At 58.2% G+C, this 8818-nt stretch overlaps 1 protein-coding gene across 13 annotated transcripts; it reads right to left on the reverse strand.

Annotated features, from left to right (window-relative positions):
• Positions 1-8398, reverse strand: Mbd6 (methyl-CpG binding domain protein 6). 13 transcript variants are annotated; one of them, XR_010053002.1, is made up of 15 exons: positions 6732-6869; positions 5668-5731; positions 5425-5561; positions 5109-5211; positions 4836-4998; positions 3578-4624; positions 2750-3408; positions 2414-2567; positions 2130-2299; positions 1615-2028; positions 1477-1529; positions 1102-1168; positions 794-964; positions 460-526; positions 1-355 (listed from the first exon to the last, which is right to left on the reverse strand). XR_010053002.1 is itself a non-coding variant. In XM_039079488.2 (13 exons), the coding sequence occupies exons 3-13, from the start codon at positions 5535-5537 to the stop codon at positions 890-892; spliced, it is 3021 nt and encodes a 1006-aa protein (XP_038935416.1). In that variant the 5' UTR covers positions 5538-5561; positions 5668-5731; positions 8147-8398; the 3' UTR covers positions 1-889. The 13 variants fall into 13 exon arrangements, 9 of the variants coding, with proteins under 9 accessions (XP_038935416.1, XP_008763629.1, XP_008763626.1 ...); XR_355570.5 differs by having other exon boundaries at positions 1615-2031; XR_355568.5 differs by having other exon boundaries at positions 1-526; positions 1615-2031.
• Positions 8399-8818: the final 420 nt, after the last annotated feature.

The raw sequence follows: 8818 nt of genomic DNA on the forward strand, positions 1-8818 counted from the left end.
CAGAGTTTCAAAATATTCTCATCTGTTAAATTAAGAGTGTCTCCCATAGAAAAGCAGTGGAGGCCCCACAGGGCAAGTACAAAACAGAATTAAAACTCCCAAGGGTCTTGTCTTTACAAAAAAAAGGCAGGAGGCAGCCCCTGGTCAGCTGGTCATGCTGGCCGCTCCGGTTGGACCACGCTGCATAATCCTCAGTGGCATCATCACAACGTCTCTGAGCGTTTGATGGGGGAGAAGGGCCAGTGTAGTGTGTATGGGAGGAGAGATCCAAAGTCCTCTTGGCCCCCTTTTCATATCCCAGAGGAAAGCAGAGGGAACCTGGCTACACTTTGAAATGAGGCTATGTGTTTCGATCCTGGAGATAGGGATAAGAGGGGATCTGTGCTTTGAGCAACCTGAGCCAGAGGCAGAGGGATGCAGTGGGGTGCGGGGAGGTGCATGATGCTTATTGCTCTGTACCTTTCACTGGGGAGGAGGAGGGCAGCAGCCAACAGTAGCTCACAGGTTTGTAAACTGAGCCTGCTGGCTTTAAGAAGGGAGGCAATGAAAAGTCGAATTAAATATAAAAGAGTCATTTGTGCAAAAATAACTTAAACAAATAAAAGACCTGGGGAAGGGGTGTTCCCCTTAGCGCCTGATGGGGAGAGGGCCATATACCACCCCCCCAGGCCTCTTCAGTGACATGGCTTTGGGGGGGAGGGGGTGAGCTTCCCTACCCCCTGCAATGGCTCAGGATAGGATTTGTAGGGGAAGGGGTTGCGTTTGTGCTCTGAGTGGGGATTAGTGCCCCCACCCACTGTCCACAGGTGCACGTGGCTGGCAGGGGCTCCCAAGGCTCAGCACTCAGCTCTCCCCAGTCAGGGTCAGATTCCAGCTCCAGGTTTGGCTGCTATGGGGCCAGTTTCCTCCTCTTATTTTTGGCAGGACGTCCAGGGCGGGCCCGGGGAGGCAGAGGGACAGCCGCCTGTACGAGAGAAGTTGAAGGAAGTGATCAGTTAGCTAAGGTAACAGGAGTCTTTCTCCCTACCACGCTAACCTTCCATTCTTGGCTTGCCTCCTCTTATGCCTGTAACCCCCACACCCACCCAGGACCACACGTACTCGGGTTGTAGGGCTGGGCTCCAAGGTAACGTCCTGGCGGGAGCTGCTGCTGCTGTTCCGGGCAGGGCTGCAATAAGGGCACAGATGATCAGGAACAGCTCCCAAGCACCAGGTGAATTTCCCAAGGCTGGGTGAGAGACTTTCTACATTTGGACAGTAAAGGCACAATGTCCTTATTCAGATTCAAGTATTTGCCATTTCTGAAAAGCAAGCCACTCTTTGGGCCCAGGGGTATATATGGTTCAGTGGTACAACACTGGGCTTAACATGCGCAGGCCCTGGGTTTGACCCCCAACACCACAAAAACAAGTGGCACTATGTGGACACTTCTCTAGTCCCAACAATAGGGGGCACCGGGGTGGGCCTCACACTCACTTGTATTTTCTCCTCCGGCCACGACGAGACTTTCTGACTATCCCCGGGGACACCTGGGGGAAGATGGACAGTGTGTGTGGAAAAAGGGAGACATGTGCACTAGAGCCCAGAACCTGAACCTGACATTATGACACCTACCTTAAGGTCCTCAGGATGGGGCCCAGGAAGGGGTGGATCCTTGGGCTCAGCACCCCCTTCAGCTAGCTCCCCATTATGCTGCCAATGGTGAGTCCTTCTTGGGGACCGTTCCATTTGTCCATTGAAGCCACCACGTGTCCCCCATTTGAGTGCCAGCCGGCCAGGCTCTCGGCGGCTGCCCGGCTTTCGGCCTCTGCCAGGCCTGGTCTCACCGTTAATGCCCCTAAGTCCCCCTCCTCCCCTCCGGCCCCGTTTCCCTGACCCCCTCCCAGTGAGCAGCTCAGGGACTGGGGGGTCAGGAGAACCATGGGGTGGGGCTAAGGCACTGAGGGGAGGCCGGGCAGGCTCCGGTTCAAGGGCTGAGGCGGGGCTCTCAGGGGGCAGACAAGGAGCGTCTGGCTGCTCTGGAGGGATCTGCTGGCAAAAACATCTCTATTTTAACCACAGTTCTCTGTACTCAGAAAAATTTCCCCAGTTTAAGAAATGCTTTCTTCCTGACCCATCCGTGTGCTTACCTGGAGACTCTGTAGCAGGCAGGCTAGGGGACTAGAGGCCTCTGATAGGGTGGGAGGCGCTCCCCCCCCAGGGAGGAGCTGCAATCCTAACTGGCTGGAAAGAAGAGGGCCAGGAGGCTGCAACAGGCTGGGGAGGGTTCCAGGGCTGCTGGTCAGTGAAGACAGATCACCTGTTGAGAAATTACAGTCAGGGCCTCCCCCTCCACAGACTGAGCTGACCCACACTCTCTTCAGGTCAGAGAGACTCTCTGCCTGGTTTTGACTGCCTGTCTCATGCTACTCACCCAGCAGGCTGGCACTCAGCAGAGGGCTAAGAAGTTGAGGGGGTCTCCCTGAGTTGGAGGGGGCCTTGCCCAGAGAGGAGGCCCCCGGGTCAGTAGTTGCCGTGGTGACACTGGAGGTAGGTGGTCCAGGTTGGGGGGCACTCAGGACACAGGGCTAAGAAGAATGGTTATAGCATGTGGTGAAGTGTCTGACAGGCATATAGTACCTCCCACACACACTTAAGACTTCAAGTGAAGTGGCCTTGCTCCCTTCTTCCCCACCCTACTCCTCCCAGGGGAGAGCCCATCCTGATTTAGTTCTTATTCTGCCCCACCAGCTCATCCCCTGGGCCTTACCTGGGGGGGTGTCCCCGAGGGGGGATCCAGGCTGGCAGCCAGCAGCGCAGAATTTAAAGCTATGAGGGTGGGTGGGGCTGAAAGTGGGGGGAATAGTAGGGGGGGCAGGTCTCCCAAACCTGAAAATGGCTCCCCATTTGGACCCCCAGCTCCCTCTGCAGATCCTTCTCCATCCCCAGCTGTGGGGCCCAGGGCCAACAGGGGCAGAAAAGAGGCAAGGAGGTTGCTAGGGGGTGCAGGAGGGGGGAGGAGGTCAGAAGGGGGTGGTGAGAGCAGAGAAGCCACCAAGAGTGAAGGCCCTTCAGGCTCGCCTGGGGCTAAGGGAGGGCCAGGTCCCCCTGGTGGGGGCAGCAGGGGCTCAGGAGGAGGCTGCCCTGCCCCAGCCAGCACACCAAATAAACTGTGGCTAAGTAATGGAGAAGGTGGAGGCTGTCCCAGACTCAGAGGGAGAGGCAAGGCCCCCAGCATCCCCGGGAAGCCAGCTCCGCTGAGCGCCAGGCCCTGCTCAGGGCTGGGGAAAGGGAAAGCCTCTTCACCAGCCAAGGGAGGCAGAGGGCAGGCTGGGCCTGCCCCCAACCCCAGCCCTTTGTCACATGGGCTTTGAAGCACAGGGCTGGGGACTACGGGGGCTTTGGAGGCAGCTGGTGGGGCAGGGGCACCTGTAAAAGAAAACAAATTCAGCTCCAGGAAAGTCCTCTTTCTAGCATCCACAAACCCAATCTCTGACACAAACCACCAAACCCACCAATGCTCTCTAAACTTTCCCCCCAACCCCAATTCCCTGGATGGCTGTACGCCTAAGCTTAGAAACCCCATTAACACTCATACCTGGCACACTGCTGAGGCTGCCACTGGTGGTCCCAGGCAGAGAGGGCTGAATGGGGTGCCTGGGCTGGGGAGGGCTCCCTGAGGAGAGGGCTGGGGGAGGAGGAAGGTGTGCATCTGACCCCAAAAGGTTAAAGCTTCCATCCGAGTGGGAAGGGCCAGGGGTGGGGAGTCCCAGTAGGGACAGCACAGAGGGGAGAATAGGCTGGGACGGCTCTGGGAGAGGAAAGGGCTGAGGGACAGGAGCAGGGGCCCGAGGACGGCTCCGTCTAGGGCTTTGAGGGCCTCCCCCTTCTAGCAACCTCAAGACAGTTGGGGGCCGGCGAGGACGCCGCTGAGAGGGACGGGGTGATGCATGGGAAGCTGAGGGGGCCTGGGCACGGGGCCTTCGGCCCTGTAAAGTGCTGGGAGGGGGCAGCTGGGGTTGCTGGGCCTTGGCTGCTGCAGAGAGCAGGCTGCTAGCAAGGAATGGGGGTGCCCCAGGCCCCTCCACTGTGGGGCCCCCTCCCAAGGATCCCAGGACCAAGGGCAGGTGCATAGTGGCTGAAGACACTGGTGGCTGAGTGGTGGAACCAGGGGGACCAGGGGGACCAGGGAGATTATTGCTTGGGGGCACGGGAGGAGGTGTTAAGGCATCACTACAGTGGAAGAGAGGAGAGTCTGAAGGTGGTGAAGAGGAGGCATGAGGGGCTGGAGGAGAGCCCAGGTCAGAGGGCACCAGGTTGGATCGGAGGGAAGCTCCCCAGTTGTAGGAAGGGGCATTGAGGCTGATCGCAGATGGAGGAGGTGGGGCTGGAGAGGGAGCATTGCCTCTTGGAAGGAAACAAGGGCTGCTGCTGCCTGCAGAAGGAACTGGATCAGGAAGCCGGGGTGGGAAGAGCCCTGCAGGGCCTGTTAGAGGAGGGAAGGCCTGGGGAACTGAAGGTGGTTCTTGGGGAATGGAGCCAGGACCCCCATTAAGTGGAGTTGTAGGAGGAACTCGACAAGAAGGGCGGACAGAGGCAGGCCCTGGGGACACAGTGTGGAACATTTGGGGGCTTGCTCCCTCTCCTGCAATAAATTAAAAGTGAAGGTCAGCTTGTGAGTCCCTGCTGTGAACGCTGTCTTCTCCAGTCCCAACTCCCACAAGTCACCACCATGTCCTTTCTCACCAAGCTGTTCTCCATTGACTCCACCCTGGGCCTTCTCAGATCGCTCACCCACCATCCACCTTCCAGGCCCCAGGTTTCCCCCATTTTTCTCAAAAGTGGCAGACACTCACCAGGAGAAGAATGTGAGCAGGTGGTCTCCATGCTGCGGTACAGAGTTGCCATGGCAACAGCTTTCCGCCTGTGGTTGCACAGCTTGGTCATGTCCTCCTCCGATGCAGGCCCCACCCCAGCCCCACCCGGGGTCACCGGGGCCAGAGGGTCAAAGTTGAAAACCTGTAAGGTAGGAAGTATGGAGAGGGACGTTGAGGGGTGGGATCTCGAGAAGGTATGGTGGTCAGTAATTGGCTTATGCATCGAGAACTGGCATCCCCCACAGCTCTGACCTTGGGTACATTGAGTGGACACTCCAGACCGCACTTGCAGGTCCCATCGCTGAGGAGGTAGCTACGGGTTTGCTCCAAGGAAGACAGCTCTGTGCCACTTGGGCTACAAAAGAACAGGGTCATGGATATGGGGTTAATTTCAGCCAATCTGGAGATCATTCCTAAAGGACAGTTAAATGCTTGCCCAGGCAGGGCCAGGCGTAAAGGATGAGAGAAGACACAGAGTGAATGGATCCAGAGATAAAGAGAGCAAAAGGCTGGGGGGAGGGAGGGAGTGCCAGAAACCAAAGCTCTGATCTGAGGAAAGCCACCTTACCTGATATAGTACACAGCACCTTCTCGTACACAGCGCTGCCACCCGATGGGGACAGCCGTGGCCGCAGGGCCCCCGGCTCTGTCTGCTGCACTGCTCTCATTCCCTCCATTCATTGTGTGCGATCAGCTCCCTTGTGCCTGGCAACACAGACATCCATGTGGGCACCAGGAGGGTTCAATGGCTGGGTACCTGAGGGAGAGTTCCCGGAAGGCAGAGGGAGTCCTGTCATACCACCATGGCTACCTGAACATCTCTGCAAACATTGTGGGGTCCACTCTAAAGCCGGGGCCACCAGCTTAGCCCACACCTGCAACACAAGGAGAGAAGGGCCTCTCAATCTACCTGACCACCACGGCCCAGGGCACTCAAGCAAAGGTCCCTAAATAACATGACGAAGTGCCTGCATCAGGGATCTGCTCACCATGTCTACAACTGTCCCCTCCAAGCCCGGTCCCTAGAGACCAGAGGAGTTCAGCACCTCAACTCCCAAGGACCACAAAACCATACCCTAATTTCTTGACATATGAAGGGCTAGTTCCCTTTGTCTAGGCACAGAAGACTTCAACAAGGAGTGTGGGCAAATTCCCATAATGCCAGGCCACTAGGAAGTTTCCCAGTGTCTGGCCACTGCTGTCCCCTCCCCCAGGAAGATCATATAAAAAGTACAGATTGCCCCACAGGTCACCAAGCAATTGCCCAACTGCCTGGCAGGGTGGTACCAGATGAAATCCCCCTATGCCCACTCCATCCAACAATCTCGGATCTAATTCATTTGGACCTCCAAGGAGGCTGAAACCAGAGCTCTGTCTTCCTCCAGGATCCTGAGAAGCTCCTGGTCCTCTCAAGCCGACGAAAAGGGGATTCATAATCCCCCACTAGCTTCCAATTAACAAGAAGCATTCCCTGACATGTAGGGACGGCCCTTAGACCTGCAAGTACCCCTCACCAACCTCACCATCGCTCCCGCCGCACACTGACGGCTTCCAAACTTTCCCTCTCATAACAAGGCGCCCTGTCACCCAGACTGCTTCCTTCAGCTTGGGGAGGAGGGGAAGGCAGGCGCACGAAGTAGGAAGGAACTTGGGGAGAGGGCGGGTGGAGGGTGGGCGAAGCACTGAAGGGAGGGAGGTCAGGAAGGCAGAAGTCAGGCACTGAGGGGGAGAAACGGCGGGGCAGGTGAGGGTGCGGGGCTGTGGATGGGGCCGGGAAAAGGGGCCGAAAGGACGCGGAGGGGGCAGAGGGTAGGGACAGAAGGGGAGGAGAGAGAAGGGAGGGGGAGGGGCGGGGGGGCCGGGCCCCGCACTCACCGCGGCCCATGGTTCGGCTGGCCCCGCCCTGCGCAGTCGCGGCCCAGAGGGTGAGTGGGAGGGGGTGGGAGGTGGGTCGGTGGAGCCCGAGCCTCCGGTACGGCCCCGGCCGGTCTTAGCAGGAAGCGCCGCCGCCGCCGCCGCCGCGGATCACCGAGCGGCCTCCCGCGCATGCGCCATAGGGGCCAGGGGCAGCCCTGGGGATTCCGTTCCCAGAAGGCACCGCGCAGACTGCTACCGCCGCCGCCGTCGCTGCCGCCGCCACCGCCGCAGCCGCCGCCGCCGCCGCCGCTGCCCGGACGGGAGAGGGGCGGGGCCGGGCCCCCGCCCAGCGGACAGCAGCGAGCCAACAGGAGGGGACGCAGTGCGCATGCGGGAGCGCGCCTACCCCTCCCCCACAACCCCCCATTAATCCCCAAGAGAACAAACACCCCACGCGGCCCCCCCCCGTCCTCCGCGGAAGGATCTGGGCCTCTTCCCAGGCCACTGGTGGCCAATCCCAATCCTCCCTCGGGAGGGGCCCCTTCCGAAGCCACAATCTGTTGGGGGAGTCAGGAATGTCAGGTCCGGGAGGGGCCAGCCCTAAAAGATGAAAGTCGCGACTTGCCCTGCCCCGCCCCAAAGGCTTCCCGGGTAGTGTGCAGAGACTTGACCCGCCTCTCCAGGTCAACATGTCACAACACGACCTCAGCCTGTCAAGTCACATGACCTCTGCCTGTCACTGACAACCTGGTCTGTCTTTAGGCCAGGAGAGACCATCTGGTTCAGCCCACCCCCAACCTCTACTAACAGAAGGGGAAATGAAGGTCTGGAGCGAAGGAGCAGTCTGGCCAAGGACCTGTCACTGTCGCACCATCCAATAGCAACCGGTCTTGGTTCAGTTTCTACTTAGACAAACTCTGGCTTGCCCCTCCCGAGTGTACGACAGACTATGTAATAGGCCACCACATGGCCTCTGTTTTCATGGCACAAAAAATAGGTTTTGCAAGATGTTTTTACTTTTACTCAAGTTTTCTTCACAGTGCTGTTTTTACCTTTACCTATCATTCTTTAATTTACAACTGAGTACGGTAGATTCCTTGGGCAAATTAAACTAGAATGACCCAGTCCAGGCAATCATGCGCTCAAGTGCATGCACGTCCCAGTCTCTAGGTCGTGAACCCAGACACCTAGAGGCATGAGGCCAGCTAATCAGCAGGGAGTCACAGGACTTGCTATCTTGGAGAAGGAAAAGGGTGGGTATTGGGCTTAGTGAAGGGCATAAGAGCATCACACAAAGCAGGGGTAGGATAAGTAGGCAGGAGGCTACACTCTACAAAGAACTTGAATTCTGGCACGCAGTGGACGATTCTGAAACAAACGTTAAAGCTGCCCTTCTGAGAGAAGCGGATGGACTACCAAGGAAATGCCAGTACCTCAGTCTTTGGGAAGCGTTAGAAGGCTAAAAGAGGAGGAGGTCTCTTAAAAGACTCCAGAAGATGTCAATCCAGGTGAACAAATTGGAAACTTTAAAGAGGTTCAAGAGCCTCGGTGCCCATTAGTTGGGAGGGGCCAGGGAAAATGAGTCTTTTATGGAGGAGTAAGTTAAAGGTGATGGGAGGTGGGCAGACAAGTTCAGGAAGGACAGCCGTTGGGGCCGTTGGACACTGTGAGCTGGCGCTCCGCCTTCTTTCCTCTCTCCCCCATCCCCCCCTCCCGCCCGCTCCCCAGCACCTCCCACCACCATCGACGTCTCCTGCGCGTGCGCGCGCGGACACCGGTTGCCAAACATTGCATCATCCCCGCTCCCCCTCCGCCCCCCCCACGTCATCCCCTCCCTCGCCGCACTCTCCTCCGCGCGCGCGCATGACTCACTCACCTCCTCTGCGAAGCCTCGTGACCCAAAGCCACTTCCGGGTCCGAGATAACGTAGACTCTCGAGCCAGAGGGCGCGATGGAGGCGGGGCCACGGGACTCCTGAGTGGCGGACGTGAGGGGTGAGGCGGAGCCTGTGCCAGCGTGCCGCTTTCTGATTGGTAGGCTCCTGGACACTACCCCCCCCCAGGAGGGACCGAATAGCATAAAAGATACTCGCTCTCCGCTCCAGA

Source organism: Rattus norvegicus, chromosome 7 (assembly GCF_036323735.1).
Source record: "Rattus norvegicus strain BN/NHsdMcwi chromosome 7, GRCr8, whole genome shotgun sequence".
Lineage (NCBI taxonomy): Eukaryota > Metazoa > Chordata > Mammalia > Rodentia > Muridae > Rattus > Rattus norvegicus.

Excerpts from the sequence above, each read along its gene's own strand:
- Mbd6 (XM_039079488.2), bottom strand. The coding sequence starts at position 5,537 with ATGAATGGAGGGAATGAGAGCAGTGCAGCAGACAGAGCCGGGGGCCCT. Across the intron at positions 5,212-5,424 it reads GGTGCTGTGTACTATATCAG|CCCAAGTGGCACAGAGCTGT; the intron begins GTAAGGTGGCTT and ends GTTCTTTTGTAG. Across the intron at positions 1,530-1,614 it reads CCCATCCTGAGGACCTTAAG|GTGTCCCCGGGGATAGTCAG; the intron begins GTAGGTGTCATA and ends ATCTTCCCCCAG.